This window comes from Manacus vitellinus, unplaced genomic scaffold (assembly GCF_001715985.3).
Source record: "Manacus vitellinus isolate BGI_N305 unplaced genomic scaffold, ASM171598v3 scaffold_8_pilon, whole genome shotgun sequence".
NCBI lineage: Eukaryota > Metazoa > Chordata > Aves > Passeriformes > Pipridae > Manacus > Manacus vitellinus.
The window spans coordinates 20,835,007-20,851,544 of NW_021940864.1; the positions used below are offsets into that span (position 1 = coordinate 20,835,007).

General features: G+C 40.9%; 1 protein-coding gene across 1 annotated transcript in view; it reads right to left on the bottom strand.

Annotated features, from left to right (window-relative positions):
• VIT (vitrin) overlaps nucleotides 1–16,538 on the bottom strand; it is a 48,917-nt gene that overhangs the window by 23,988 nt on the left and 8,391 nt on the right. The window contains exons 2-6 of the mRNA XM_018085392.3: nucleotides 10,927–10,996; nucleotides 9,258–9,323; nucleotides 8,154–8,310; nucleotides 6,128–6,261; nucleotides 2,699–2,776 (exon numbers count right to left, since the gene is read on the bottom strand). Coding sequence (XP_017940881.1) covers nucleotides 2,699–2,776; nucleotides 6,128–6,261; nucleotides 8,154–8,310; nucleotides 9,258–9,323; nucleotides 10,927–10,957 — 466 coding nt within the window. The 5' untranslated portion in view covers nucleotides 10,958–10,996. The remainder of the gene's footprint in view (nucleotides 1–2,698; nucleotides 2,777–6,127; nucleotides 6,262–8,153; nucleotides 8,311–9,257; nucleotides 9,324–10,926; nucleotides 10,997–16,538) is intronic.

The window sequence follows — 16,538 nt, forward strand, 5'->3', positions numbered from 1 at the left end:
TCACACTGATTCAAGAACAAAGTGAAGGCTTGTGTCTTTGGTTTGCTGCAGGAACAGGCTCCTAATATTTTGTTTGTGCCATTGAATAGTGACTTGATGATGCACCCCATTTATACACTGATTATGTGGGGTTTAGCACTAGTGTAAGACATCACTGCTTACAGCCTGCTGAGCTCAGTCCTGACTGTGTTTCATAAATGACTTGGATGCAGGACTGGAGGGGATGCTAAGCAAGCTTGCAGATGACACGAAACTTGGAGGAGCTGTTGACTCCCTGAAAGGCAGGGAGGCCCTGCAGAGAAACCTCGACAAATTAGAGGGCTGGGCAATCACCAACCATATGAAGTTCAAGAAGGCAAAGTGCCGAATTCTGCACCTGGGGTGGGGCAACCCTGGATGTAAATAGAGACTGGGGAATGAGATGCTGGAAAGCAGTGCTCTGGAAAGGGACTGAATGTCCTGGTTGATGCCAAGTTGAATATGAGTCAGCAGTGCCCTGGCAGCCAGGAGGGCCAACTGTGTCCTCGGGGGCATCAGGCAAAGCATCTCTAGCCGGTCAGGGGAGGGGATTGTCCCGCTCTGCTCTGCACTGGGGCAGCCTCACCTTGAATATTGTGTGCAGCTTTGGGCACCACAGTGTAAGAAAGATATTAAGCTCTTAGAGAGCATCCAAAGGGGGGCAGTGAAGATGGTGGAGGGCCTTGAGGGGAAGCCGTGTGGGAAGCGGCTGAGGTCACTTGGTCTGTTCAGCCTGGAGAAGAGGAGACTGAGGTGAGACCTCATTGCAGTCGACAACTTCCTTGCGAGGGGAAGAAGAGGGGCAGACACTGATCTCTTCTTTGTGGCGACCAGCGACAGGACCCGAGGGAATGGCCTGAAGTTGTGTCAGGGGAGGTTTAGGTTGGATATTAGAAAAAGGTTCTGCACCCAGAGGGTGCAGACTCCCCAGGGAACAGACTCCCCAGGGAAATGGTCACAGCACCAAGCCTGACAGAGTTCAAGAAGTATTTGGACAATGGTGTGACTCATGGGGATAGCCCTGTGCAGGACCACAAGTTGGACTCAATAATCCTTGTAGGTCTCTTCCAACTCAGCATATTCTGTAATTGTCTCTTGTCTGCTGTGAGAACTTGGGCTGGTTATTTCAAGTGTGGCTACATTTGGGAATGATGTGTTGCAATTCTAGTAAACATTTATCAGAAAAAGCCAAAATTTCTAACATATTTCCTCCCTTCTAGCAGTGCACAGTATTTGGGTCAACTAATTTCTGTGTACTTGGCCAAGAGATATATAAATCTATACCTATTCTATTGTAAATGCAAAGGTTTTACAAATGAGAGGCATAGAATTAATTGAGTGATGTATATTCAGTCTGAACAACTAGAAAGCATTCAGATTTAAATTTGCCTTTGTTCAAGTGAAAACTTAAAGATGAAGGGCAGTGAAGTTGGTGAAAGATCTAGGGCACAAGTCTTATGGGGAACAGCTCAGGGAATTGAGGTGTTTTAGCCTGAAGAAAAGGAGGTTCAAAGGGTACCTAATGGCTCTCTACAAGTATTTGAAAGGACATTGTAGTGAGGTGGTGGGGAAATGGCCTGAAATTGCTCCAAGGGAGATTTAGATTGGATATTAGAAAGAATTTCTTCACATTTTGTCAATCTTTGGTATAGGCTGTCCAGGGAAAAATGGAGTCACCATCCCTGGAGATATTTGAAAGACATGTAGATGTGGCACTTAAGGACATGGTTATTGATGGACTTGGCACTGCTGGGTTAATGTTTGGACTTGATGATCTCAGAGGTCTTTTCCAACCATAATGATTCCATGATTCTATATGAAAAGAGCTCTGTACTTTGCTTCCAAGGACCAAACAATAATGTACAGGAGAAGAGCAGGTCTCCAAGTAACCTCTGTGTGGCCTTGGATGAATGCTGACAAGTTCCTGGAGAAGATACAGCACAATTCGTTGTAACCCAGCTCACAGTGGATACACTCAGGAAAGCTCAGGCTCAGCAATCAGCAAAAGGGCTGTGTTAGGGAAGTGTGTAGCAGTATGGGACATGAATTTTGTTTTCATTCGCACCCCCAAGGGGGAGTATGAACCTTACGCAGTTGTTACAGGGAGCCCAAACAAGTGTCATTTCAGTGACAGAGGCAAGCCACATGCTCTTGAATATCAGTGACCAACCAGTGTGAGACTTGATAGAAGACCTCTGAAAACAACTAAATTATTTAAACTGAGTCTTACAGAATAGGACGCTGACTAAAACGATTCCTTAGTTAAGCTGCTGTGCCTTACCATCTGTGTCATTAGTATTATATTACTGTTTGTTGTTATACTCTCAGCACTGAATATCCCAAGAGTTAACATGAATAACACTAGGAAAAAGCCAACATGTGTAACCTCAAATGCTTTCATTTAACCAGTACAATGTCGTATTCAGTAATAGATCTAAAGCAAGGGGGAAACTACTTGGAAACGGAAGTCTGTGAAGCATGGTATGACCAAAAAATAGAAATTGTCTGGGATGATTTCCATATGCTTAACATAAAAAAATACCATGACTGATTCGGATGAGATACTAATGGTTACATGAACTTCTGACTCTGAATAATTATATCTTCGTATTACACAACTGAGAAGCTATGAGAGATAGTTGTGAATGGATGTAAGGGAAAGTAAGTCACATTTACTTGCCTGATTTAACAGCAGTACTTTTTGAAGAAGAATATTCAAGAGTTGATGGATATGTCACACCTTTTCTTGGCTTACCCTCTACAAAAAAAAATATTAGAAGGCATCACAAAATATTCTACGTTTTCTTGCAAAAAAATTCTGATCTAACACAGGTGTTCAGAATTAGACCTCTCTTCTTTACTACCTAACTCATTTTCATGAAGATTTGTTTCATCTGATGGCAGAATCTCAAAACCATACCACTATAATACCAATGCCTAAATCTAGCATCATAGAAAGAAGTTAGAAAGTGTGAAAACAGAGTCCTGGGGGGAAAATGAAGAGGTCAGTAAGTTCATTCCTTTGCTCTCAGATGATATTAAACAGACAGGGATCATTCCTGAAGGACATCTGTATAACTTCTACTTAAACCCACAGCTTCCCTAGGCAGCCTTTTCCAGTGCTTGACATAGAAAGCATGTTTGATGTGGGATTCGTTTCATCATGCACATAGCATTCTTCTCCGACCTCACTTCTGTGAGATACCATTTCTGGCAACAGCCTTTTGCAGTAATAACAGTGAGAGAAGGCTGTGCTTCTGTGTGGGAACATATGGTACCTATATTTAGGTCTAAAATGAGGGTCCTGTCTTAAAACAATGAGGTATGTTTCCCAGTTAAGCTTTAAACTCCAAATCTTTTTAGTGCAACAGCAGATGCCGTCTCTATTGGTACATGTGGCTATGCAATTCCATCTCTTGGGACAGTTTTTATATTCACATATGTCACTGAGTGAAAAGTGTTGTAGAGAAACCCAGTGGAGGGAAGACTGCTTTGGCCTCTAGACGTGAATGTAGGATGTAGGTCTTCTGGACCCTGGGGACTGTCTCTACAAGATGGTGTGCTGTGTTATGTATCTGGACCACCTCAAGTGAAAACTACTTCTACCTCCTGCAAAATCTGAGTCATGGTGATCTTTCCTTTATTCCCTTGGTGGATTCTTTAAGGAGGTACATATGGCGCTGCAAGTATGTCAGTTGTCATCCTTGGTGATTAGTCCAGAGATGAATTGCGCTGAACAGAATGGTGTGGTTCCTGCTCATCCTCTCACACTTACATTTGACTAGCAAACTCAGAAGTTTAGGACTTTATTTTTTTAACCCAATAGCTGCAAAACTCCTACGAAACTGAATGGAGTCGTTTAACTGAGAGCCAAGTCATTTCAGTGCTTGAAAGTGAATACCAGGGCATTTGCATACCTCCTGGTGTGCTGGCTGCTTTAATCCCAGAGGGCAGACCTTCTTCTCCACTGCCCCTAAATCATGCCATTTCATTGCCTGAGTCCCCTAAGAATTCCTCTTCTGTGCTCCTTTGTGTGGATGCTCATTCACAATTTAAACATCACAAACTCAGTGACAATATCGTAACTATGAATAAACTGTTGGCACATTTCCAGGGTGGAGTATTGCATATAGGTCTGATCTGCCAAAAGGAAATTCAGCTGGAGAATAGGGGACTCAGTTCATGCTATAAAGCTGTTCTGAAATTAATGCCTTGGGTGACTTTGTATTTTTATTCAGCAATGCTTTATGCAGTTCTATCTTTTTATGACTCATAATTGTAAAACAACTAACCCCAACTCATCACTTTCGGAGAATGCAATTTGTATGCATTCAGCCTCAGGCTGCTGAGATAATAGCACAGCCTTCCTGGGTTTTAGTCTTCTAAATTTCTCTAAATTTCCCACATTTTCAGTGAGTTTTCTTCCTATGCATATATGCATTCCTATGCATATATGAAATATGATATAACATGTTGTATGATATGTTAGATTTACATTGCAGCTAGTTTATAAACTAAGAGTTCCACTGACATCACTGAGAGCTCTCAGTATGCATAAAAGTAAGTGCATTAGGGACAAATCTCATCATGCCTACACATATCCAGATTTCTCATCATCTCCTTTTACATGTGCTTGTAACTTTCTCTTTTATCTTCTTTTACAGTGTCTCATTAAATAAGAAAAAAGGTTTATTACCATAAATCAAAAATTCCTACAATTTTATGGAAGAATTCCTACAGTTTTATAGGATAACAACTGAGCAGCTGCTGATGTAAAAAAACCCAAACAAACTATTTCCCATTTATGTACCAGAATTACAATGTGCTGTTTGTTGGGGGAAAAAACTGCAACAAGTGCAAATAGCAATTCAGCTATTCCAGGAAATTCCTTCTCATCCAAAATAAATCCCTCTCATAATGTGGTGTACCCATGGCAGACTACTGTAAAAAGGTGCATCCAAATACATGAATGCAAAATTAAGGTGACAGTTTGTTTTGGTTAGTTTCTGAGACCTCCTTTGCTGTCTACAAATTTTCATACGAAAAGAACATTTCTTTGTTTTTAAAGCCTGTTCAGTTATTTGAGCTGTTAATTTTTCGAGGAATGATGTATTTAACTAACATCAATCTTAATATAAAGATACAATATAAATTTATATATAAAAATAAATATTGATATAAATATAAAATCTCAATGTAAAATAATCAATACCTATCTTAAACCTCCAAAAGTTCAGACCAGCAAGAACAGACCCACTGTATGGATGCATGAAGGAGTTAGATTTAGAAATGATATGTAAAGCAATGTCAAGCAGACCTTTCACACAGGTAGAATGAGTGCAAGTAGGTGTAAAATAATCTGAAGCTGATGTAAAGGGGATCTAATTTACAAAAAAGCCCTAATCTGTGAATTTTGTCAGTGAATGCAAGTGAGCTCCTACATATACTATGGGGAGAAAAAAGGAATGATCATTAAATTAAGATAGATTTCCTTGCACTGAGTAGATATCAAAACTATTTGGCTAACAGAGTGGAGAGAATTCCTGACACACTTGGGATCCACCATTCAAATTGTTTAATATAGGGTTTGCATACATACAGTATGGCTATATGTGGCTTGAGCTTGCTTGACAGAGGTCAGAAGTTGCTTCAGGAGATGCAAACTCAGGTGCAGGCTGAGGATGCTTTATATAGCCAAAAGACCCTTTAGTTCCCACAACAGCACTGCTTGCCAGGGTGGAGAGCAACAGGAAGACCTCACAGCGAGTACCAAAGCTCAGATCTTGTGCATCAATAGCCCCAGTTAAGGTGCCTTTAGAGACTCAATCCAAAACACCTGTCACCTTCTGCAGTGGGCTCATACCCACGCTGAGCTGAGCACACTGCTGGCAGGGTGTATGTCCTTTGTGGGCTACATAGGAAGCCCAGAACAAAAAGTGTCTCAAATGCATTATTCATGCTAAAGCTGGGTGGGGTGGGCCTGTAGTGACTAACCAGGTCTTTAAAAGGAGAGGCTGCTTCTGTCTCTACCCATTGCTGCCCAGCTATCAGGCAGTGGGGAGCAGGTGGGAAGGGCAGGGGGCTCCAGTGCTCCACCTCAGAATGGTACCTGACACGAGGAAGGACTCCCTCCAGCGCGGCAGCGACAAGGACCGGACCCCGTTGGAGAAGCTCCCGCGGTAAGCAGAGTGGCCAGCAACTTTCTGGACAAGGATCTTCCCGCCTGTGTTGTCAATTATACCACTGCAAGGAGGCAACATGCTGTCTGAAGGCAGAAATTCCGCGAAAACCCTGGAAACTAGTCTGCAATGCAAGAGCTGTGAAACATTTGCTTTTACCTTTAAACCAGGGGCAGTACTGGAGCTGTCATGCTACTACTAAGTCTGCTACTAAGAAATATCTGTGCTTCTTCTGCTCAGAGAAGGGCAGTTTGTTATAAAGTACTGTCAGGATCTGTTTGCTCTTCCCACTGGTTTACTGGTCCTGTGTTTAAGTTTGACCTAGTTGCACACAAGAAAAAACTACTGCCTTCGTTAAAATTCCTGTGAGTTTGATTAAATGACTGAAGATACAGGGAGAAGTACTCAGAGGAGATTTTAGGCCAGCCATGTGATAGAATATGTTTTCTTTGAATTTCAGAATGTATTATTTGAAAAAGAATAAGCCTGGTTCTGACCTCAGCCTGGAGTAAATTGGACACAATATTGCTGGAAGCTGTAGAAAACCTGACAGGCTCCATGTGCTGTGTACATCAAATGGTGTTTGTCATATGATGTAATGTATCTCAAGATGAATAGAAAACCTCTGGTGAATAAAACCTGCTCTGGCATCACTGGAACAGCAAGTAAACCTGGAAGTGACTGTGACTGTAGAGGTGTGGTAGGCCTGGCAGTAATGACTGTGCAGAAAAATAAGTAATGGGCAGCAAACAGTGTTGAAGAATGTGTTGGAGCTGTAGCTTTCTCTGATGATTGCAAGAAGCTGCAGTTAAAACAAATGTATGGAAAAGAAATTCACTGTCTGTGGAAATGCAACATATAAGCTAACAAAGCCAAATCCAGCTGGCAAATGAGAAAAACTGAAACCTTCACTGCAATGATACAGACAGCCAGCATTTGAACTACAGGGAAATTGCAGTTGCTACCAGTAGTTTATAATTCCCTTTGGGGCTCGTTCTGCACACAGAGAGAATTTCCATCATGCACTAGTATCTGAGGGAAGAATTTGTCTCTGAAAGCCTGGTAGTCATCTCCCCAGCAAGTGGCTGTGCAGGCAGAGCTGCAGCCAGGAGGTGGCAGCCCTATGTACACAGGCACCTCAGCCTGAGACCTGCACAATACAGAGGCAAGGTGTAAAGTCCCAAAGCTTTAACTATGCAACTTTACTCGAGATCCCAGCAATTTCACAGAACTGGAAGCTCGGCAATAGCTCAAATAGCTCTGAATGAAGTCAAGTTGTCAATCAGGCTCTACAAGTTCTCACTGCGTTTTCAGCTGAATATGTCCTGCTCTCTATCCTGCCTCCAATTACGGTGTTTTGATTGTGCAGTTGTTCTCCATTAAAATTTTATGCACATTTTTGCATGGATAATAAACTCAGCAAAATTTGTGCTATAAAATTTGTATTATACATTTCCTTGTCTAGTGGCCTTTTATGTGGCGGGAAAGCACATTACTCAGCCTTTGATGTCAAGGACAGTTAAATTCAAACCTGGAGAACCAAATCAATCCCAGAAGAATGAAAGTTATGTGTATTCATCACTGGTGATATGCCTGTTTTTTTCTTAAGCTTTATTAGTAGCAGCAGCTCCATCCCTGTCTTCCACTTGAATAATAATAGTACAATAGTAATTTGCTATGCATGAATGAGAAATCTGCGAATCTCAAGACACTTCTCCAAAGGCTGAGAAACTTTTTCAAACAACTGATTTCGTCAGGAATACAGGATTGACAGCACTTTGTAAGAATCAATCCATTATATCATACATGGTCTTTCTCTCAGGTTTCGTACTAGAACAGCACCCTGCAATCAAACCTAGAAGGCAGTGGGAACTGTAAAGGGTTTGAAAAGTCAAAAGCTCTCTACACTGAAATGATGTGTTTTTCTGAGTGCCTTGCTCATTTCAACTGACTCACCTGTGAATTGCAGCATTGCAGATGCTGGAAAAGGAAGCATAAATGTCTGTGCCATAAACACGGTATTTTACATCTTGACATCCAGGAGGGCATTTTGCAATGAATTCTGGATTGATTATCTTCCCTGCCTTGACGTCGCAATCAATCTGGGGTACATCTGTGAGTGCAAAATCTTGGTAAAGTCAGATTGAATGTTTCCATAGCTGATTGATCTTATCATGAAACAATGAGTAACTGAGTGCCAGGAACGGCTTCCTCTTATGCCTTCATATCAATGGGTTTGGGATACAAGGCTTCTGTGTGTTCTGCATCTTCAACATAATGCATAATAACTCCTATACCAAGGGATGTAGCAGTAACTAAGGATGGAATGAAGAAGCCTGCGGATGTTTCTGACCTTCAGTGTTTGCTTCTCCGAAGGAATTTCTGTTATGATGCTTTACTGGAGAGGGAGAGGAGGCTGTCACCCAGGCTGTGGTTAACACGTGGGAAGGAGGGGTAGGGATGCTTCCCAAGCCTCCTGCTGTGCTCATGTAGCTCCGTGCTGCAGTCAGAGCCCATTATCTTGCCCTTGATTTTTAAAACTATTTACTGGGTGCAATTTGCTTTGAACAAGGGGTTTAAGTGTGAGTTTACAGCCTCACAGCAGGCTTGTTTGTCAGCTACATGAGCAAAATAATCTGTGGACAGAAATGCTCCTATAGCAGTATAGCTGAAAATTATACATCCTGGTGCATAGATATGCACCACTTGTCTCACTCTAATCAGCTACATATGCTTTGTGTTACAGCTGGTTCATTTCACATATTTCTCTGTCTCTCTCTGTGAAAACCTTAGTGCTTGCTTGGATCCTTCTGTGGTACTTAATGACTCTGAAGATACATTTTAGTAGTGAAGTACAAAATTTTCCCTTTACATATATTAAGTAGCACACACTTTACTTAGTGATTTGTTTTTAATAAAAGAATCTGCTAGCTAACATATACTCCCATTGACTCCAGAAAATTGTGAAAAGTTACCAGAATATAACCTCACTTTGCACTTGTTTTATGTATCAGACATGCATGCTGTAAAGCAGCCAAGAGTTCTACAGGGACCACTTACATAGCTTAGGTTTTTTTGGCTTCTTTGTGGCTTCCTTAGCTGTATATGTACATGTAAGAAACACACCTAGAACAAAGAAAACATAGTATCAGGAAAAAGGAGGATATCAACGTCAGTCACCACAAGCTCCCATGCATGAGATTTCTCAAATTTGAATCAACAGTTTGAAAAACTGAAATGGGAGTATTCTCACCCGTGGAACTCACTGTCTAAAGATCCATTGAGTCCATGTGGTCCAGAAAACCACAAAAAGTCCCAGTATTTCCACAAGCAGTGGAAACTCTTTGCAATTGCTGTGATAGAGACATTAGTGAAACAACATGATTTGCATATAAAGCAACTGGGAAATCCTGTAATTGTGCATTGTGGCATTTCACTCACTGCTGGTAGCAGGTAGGGAATACTGGGAAGCGTAACACACCATTTGAGGTTCTAATGTGGCATGTCCCAGTATCCTGTCCCCGCAAGGGCACTCATTTTCTTCAGTAAGCAGAATTATGGTTTGAAAAGTGTAATAGTAAAAGAGACATATGCTATTGTGTTAAAACATGCATCACAATAGTAGCTTACCTTGTTAGGTTTACTTGCTAAGTGATGACATAGAAAACCTCTTCATTCTCTGTGTGCTTATTTTATAAGAACTGTATTATGAGTAATTAATAACTTCATTACAAGTATCTTGACTTTTCTATTCACCTTTCCCTTCTCTGAACTTTCAGAGGGAATTAAAACCCTCTATGAGGTGTCGGCTGATCCTCTTATCATTTGTTAAGCTAATCTTACTAGAATATGCAACAGAAGTCTTTTCTTTCTTTTATGCTCTTCTCCCCCTAGACTGATTGCAGAGAATTTGTAGACTTAATCACTCCTAAACTTGCTCAAAAGAAAAAGCAGTCCCACGGTGTCTGAAGTGACAGTGTACAGATGCAGTATTTGGGCCTTTTATCACTGATGCAGTTGTGTAACCAAGGTAAAAGTGTAGTTAAATAAAAAAAGGAATGAACCAGTGGAAAATAAAGTGAAAAGTCTCAACTACTTGGAATGTTAGAGCATAATAAAATGTGGAGAAAGTAATTTGGTAATTTATGTAGAAGAACTACATACATTGCTATGAGTTTGAACTGAGAACTACTGTCCTGACAGACTTGAGGATAACAGCCAGAAGGAATATTGCCTGGGAATATCACAACTAGAGTCTTCATGTAAGATGAATTGCAAATTCTAGATTCTCTACTTGTTCCCAAAAAGTGAGATCCTGTCTGACTGCTAGGGGAAAGAAACTAAAACACATTATAACATTTTGATACCATCTTGTTCATGGAAGGAGCAAGAACTGAGAGAATTCTGAAAGGCTGTCCTTATGGAAGAAACGGCTGATTTTCTTTAGAGGGAATCTTTACATTACAGACATTTTTCAGGCCCAGTTGTGCCATCTGCTATGGTCTGCATGCAACTGGTCGTGAATTTAGAGATCTCTAGTGATTAATATTTTTTCTATGCCAAAATCAAGAAGTTGGGTGGCCCATTTCTGAAAAGCTGTGCCAAGGCTTACACCTGCCACTGGGAACTTCATCAGCTGTGGAGTCCAAAAGGAAGAGAATAAGTCAGCAGCCACTACTCAGCCAGGACAAACCCGTAAACTCCTCATTGCAGCAATCAACCTACTTACCAAAGAAGGTTGCAATGGCTGTGGCCTTCATGGTGAGTAAAGCAAAATCTGGGTGCGTCACTAAGAAGCACTGAAAAGGAAAAGAAGAGCTCATCAGGCTGTGTTCAGAAGTATCACAGATGACTCTGGAACGGTGGGGAAAGAGGGACTGTGCTTTTTTGATCTTTCACAGTCCTCACATGCTGCATCCTCTTCTCATGCTGTAGAACAACTGATATCCCCAGAGGAGATGGTGCTTCAGCTGTGGCACTCCCATGGACTGTTTTTTTTACTTCTGTCCAAAATTTGCCTTTTTTCCTCAGGAAACCAAGATTTCATTCATGTACTTATTTCTGAAGCCAGTGTCAGGAGAGAGCATGATGGGCACAGACATGCTCTGAGGGCTACTCAAGTCTGTTCACTACTCTTCAAGACATAATCACAGAATCTTATTGTCTACACATCAAACCTCACCATGTAATCCCATTTAGATATGAGGAACATAAATAAGTCCATTCACTCCTGAAGGATGTTGCGTAAAGTATTTTGCAATGGTTCCATCTTTTCTGAGCCAAATTACTGATTTCTTCCCTTTTCTGAGGATGTGTGTCCATGTGCATGTACGTGAGCACCTGAGATTAAGAGGACTCTGTCAGAACATCTGGGAAACATTTTTTTCTGGGTCTGCATAAGTGGTTCATGACCCCTGCCATCCCTGAAGCTCTTGGCCAGGCTACAAGACTGCATACTTATCAGAGGTAACTCCTCCTCTCAGCTCCTCCTGAGCATCACCTGCTGCTTTTGCTGTTATTTGGTGATTGTTGAGGGAATCCTACGTTGGGCACTCATAATTAATCACAGTCATTAAAGTACTACATAATGCTTGACAAATCAGAGTAAAAAGTTTGAAAGGGAGAAAATATTTTTGTGTTGTACAGGGAAAAGCTTGAGAATCAAAATAAAACTGATTTTCAAAGAAACTTATTACATGCTTACAAATGGAAAGATTTATACTAAAATAAAAACTAGCTTGCTATCAAGAAAGAAAACACACGGAATGTTAGAGCTGCAAATTATCAGGAGAAGCAACATATCTGCCTCCTGGAAAAAAGGCAGAGGCAGATTTCACATAGCAATTCATGTACTCAGAAGCAGGGCTTTGGTTGTCCCAGAAAGAAATTTAGACTAACAAGGCAGACACAGGAGAGAAACCAAAAAAAAAATCCCCTATCTTCATTTAAAATGTTTCCACATTTTTTTACTTTAATTATTCTTCTTTTTCAAGCAAGCCATGTGCTTCTAAGGCAAGGATGACTAAAATAGTATGCTAGATTAAACTGAGTTCATCCAGTTCTAGATCTATATAATTTATAACCCTTTTTACATGGAGCAGATGCACCTCTGATTTTTGCTTCTCTGCTCCAGTCAGAGAACTTCAAATGCCAGGACATACTAACAGTATCGCTTCCCAATAGCATTATGTCTTTCCTTGGTGATCTAAAACAGTCCTCCTGCTAAGGTTGCTAAACCTGAAAGCAACAGGGGTTGCTCAGAAGACACTGAACTGAATCCTGGAGGCATGGAACGTGGTTCAAAATGGTAACTGTGTCTTTCTGAAAAATGATGGGTTGTGCAGTTGGGGTGACCTGGGGCTGTACAAGCCATAGCAGCAAGAGCAGTTATGTGGTAATATTCTGCTGTCACAGTTAGTCTGCTGCCCCAGGAGCTATCCCAGTCCTCCTGGGTGGCACTACCCTAGGCTTGGCTGCAACTGCAATCTCTACGTGGTCTGCTGGTGGGCATTTGCTTTTCAAGGCAACAGCAAGTGGGCTTTTTTCATAAAATATTATGAATTTATTGCAGAAAGAGGCCAAAAAATCTAATTGGATTTAATGTGTAAAGCCTGTAAGGGGCAAATGAGTTCAGCAGACCCGTTAGCCTGCAATAACAGATGCTTATCAATAAGAGAGCTAAAAGAAGCATTTAGTCAAGGCTGTTAGATTTACTTAGAAGATTTGTTGTCATAGCTACACAGAAAAGCATCTTATTGTGGACTCTGTACTTTTGCTGGTGCAGTTAATACTAGTATCCTGATGGAAATAAATTGTAATAGTAAAGAAACTTATTTTTGCCACTATATTAGGCACTGGTATATCAGGAAGAAGTGCATAGGCATGACAATACTCCAAGGGGGGTCCTGGCCTTTAGACCTTGGGCTGTCACATGGGCAAATGTGCAGGAGGATTTACATTGCCGACTGTTAAGTAACAGGCATAGAAGCTCCAAGCTTTCTGTTGTGGGAAGTCTGTGTGCATTCATTGTATGTGGGGCCTAGGGAGTCACCTGATTTAAACTGTGTGAGATCTCCTATACTGTGCACTAGCATGGCATGCACTACTTCAGACTGGTAAAGGGAACAACAGCCTGGAATAAAACATGGGGGGGGGTTGTTTCTTTTGGAAGGAAAGGCAAAGCAGGGCTCCAGTCCATGCATATGACAGGCTTTTTAGTCTCTGTGGATCCGCTGGCCAGCTTGGGGTTGTTTTATCTATAGATCAAGAATAATACTTTGCTAATAAACACAAAGATGTTCTTCCTTTGTTCCTTTACAAAATGAATAGGTCCCATTAAAACAAAACCAAATGTTTCTACTTTGGGTTAGTTTGGAGCATGAGTTTTGCTGAGATTTGTCCTAATTAGATTTCTATTCATGCAGTATTTGCAGTCCCAGTCAGAACTGGTAACTAGTGACTATTCACTATTAAATCTCTTAAACCGTATGCTGGATCTCTGTTTATCAGAGTACATTTTCCCATCTATATCCTTCAGACTGTCACATCAGAAGTTATCCTTATGCCAGGACAGTAGTTAAATGTATGCATTACATTAACATGTGCTTAAATCCCAGCTAAGTACAAATGTAGTAAGAAGCATCTCCTTTGCTGTTTCCCAGTGCAGATCCTATTTTACCTTTTAAAATGAAAGTTCTATTTCATGTTGGTTACTTTTCTCCTACCACAAATACTTGAAAAATCTTGAGTATTAGTGAAGAGACAGAGTTAGCAAACTATTCTTTCTGCATATAAAGTAAGATTTTTATACTGACCTTTTATTAGCAACTTGACTTTTACAAAGATCTGAGAGAGCTGCTACATACTAAAAACAAACAGATGGTTTAGAGCCACATAAATTCTCACTATATGACAAACTATTGCATTTTCTGATGGAAGTGTAGGTTTTAAGTCCTTGATTTTTGGTGTCAGGCACTGCTGTCCATTCCACGTGCAAACTGAAATTCTTTGCTGGTACCATGTGCTTTGCCTCTGCAGAAGTAAGCAGTTTATCTCCTGTAATCTCCTGTGCCACAGAAATTAATTTGTATACTCTCTTTGTACCATAATAGTGTGTGTTATTGTTCTCTTTCTCAAGGGGTTCTAATATCACAGAAGCACTGGCACCATAAAAAAAAACAGAAGTGGACTTTGTTTGAAAGCTGTCTGAGCAAGTGGCATGGGGTTAACAGCATGATCTCTAAGTGCTGTGGGTTGAGTTAAATATGTGCCCTTTATGAGAAAATCAAGTGGGCTTGGTGTAGGTGTGAGTAAACTGGTTTGGATAAACAAGAGCTGATCATCATCTTCTAGAAGAAAACATTTTAGATTTCTCTTTTGTTTGTTTGTTTTTTTTTTTTTTTAAATTGTTTAACCCTTTCTTTTTTTCATGCTCATACTCTGTCCCTATGGTATTGAACCTTGCTTGGCAGTACAAGAAAGTTCCTTTTGGTGCACACTAGGTAATATGGCTAACACTTGTCACACACAATTTAGTTTCACCTCCTTTCTTATTAGAGGAAAGAAATTATGTACCCTCAGTGCACTGTGTTGCTCTGAAAGTCTGTACATTAAAAAAAATGTAAATGGCTGTTTATTTTAAAAATTGAGGTAATGAGTTCTGCTGAGACAGAAAATTCAAATTGGTAACTGTATTTCATTTCAGAGGCTGAGATTGCTCTGTAGGTATCCCAGACCAGGTCACAAAAAGCAAGATCCAAGGTGCTATTTTGCGAGGGTGAGCTTATTTGCATGCTAGACTTTATTCTTGGAGAGGTCTGAAATAGAATATATGCATCCAGGAATTTAAAAATATTGCAGACCTCATCACTGCTGCTATTAAAAAAGATGAGTGAATGCTCACCTGTTTTCTTTCATATATGAAAGAACCCAAAAATGCTTCCTGGAGGCAGTGATGAGCTTCAGAGCACTGTGGTGGATTCTGCTTAATTATCCAGCATCTCAGAAAGCTGACAAAGAAACGCAAGCTTTTATAGCTGCAGGTCTTTCCCTAGTAGTTGGAGGGGCTGTAAGAACTTTTGTATGTCACATATTTGGCAATTGTGGATCAAAAGATTTTTGGAGATCGAGGGTGCCGTTCCCAATGGATCACTGGGCACACTCTCCCCTCTCTGTTGGAACTACTCCACTGTGCACTTGGGATCCTAAGAGCTGTGCAGATGCACATGGAGCCTTGCTGCAGCCCTGTGGTTTGCACACTCACATGGGGAAGAGGAGGCAAGGAGACTCTGGCTCTGCTCTGCTCCCAGGCAAGAAGCAAGTTAGCTCCCTTCTCGCTTTCTTTCTTTCTGTCCCCACATTTGGTATTCCTTGTTGCACAGGGGTCCTGCTTCCTCACAGAAAATTGGGGTTTACCAACCTTTTGTGCCCTGGAGTCTGATGATGGGAGACCTCTTTGGTGATGAAGAAAATGTAGGTTTGAACTCTCTGAGGCCAGGGACAGCCCTCATACAGTTATCCCTGGTTAAGGGTTCTCACCACTTGCTTCTTATTAGAAGGCTTTGATTGTTGGGGCTGCCATATAATGTTTTAAATGGTGCCCACTCTGCTCTGCGAGGTCAGAGCTGATTTAACAAATGTTTATACGCAAGAAGAATTTAGTCCAAAATAGCTCAATTCAGGTAGGTATGATGAAGAGATGCTATACCCAGCAATTCAGAGCCAAATAAAAACACCCAAGCAGCTCTACACTATTCATTTTGTGTTCATGCAATGCCCTGAAATTAAAACAACATACAGTTGAAGTAATAGTGACGATAATTTCTCTACTTTCCACAGAGCTCTTTCAGAAGAAAGTAATTTATTTAAAACTACAGTGTGATTTAACTTGCCAGACCTTTCTCAGAGCTTAAATAGAACTGTGATGATTATACATTTTCATCTGTCTCAGCAAGAAAACCATCAATTATGCTGGTCTGACCTGCCCCTTCCAGCAAAGGAAGAGATACATTTAGAATATGTCACCCACCCACACAGAAAATGTAATTTGGACTATCTGGATGATGATTTCTATGAGGGTCATAACACTGTACTTCCCTGGTTTCTGCTAATGTATTATACGTTATTTTTTTCATTTTGATGCACAACTTCGTGCCGCATTGGGAATTCATGGTGGCTTAAACCTGTGAATTCCTGTATAGACAACTCCCTCCCTCTGTCCTCCTCCCCACTATGGCTTTTGTCTGCTCATGTATCTGCCCCCCTCACTCCCAGGCAAACTTCTTCCCCTTTCCTAATTTAACTACTTCTGCTTAATATCATTCAGACCCCAGCCAGGTACCA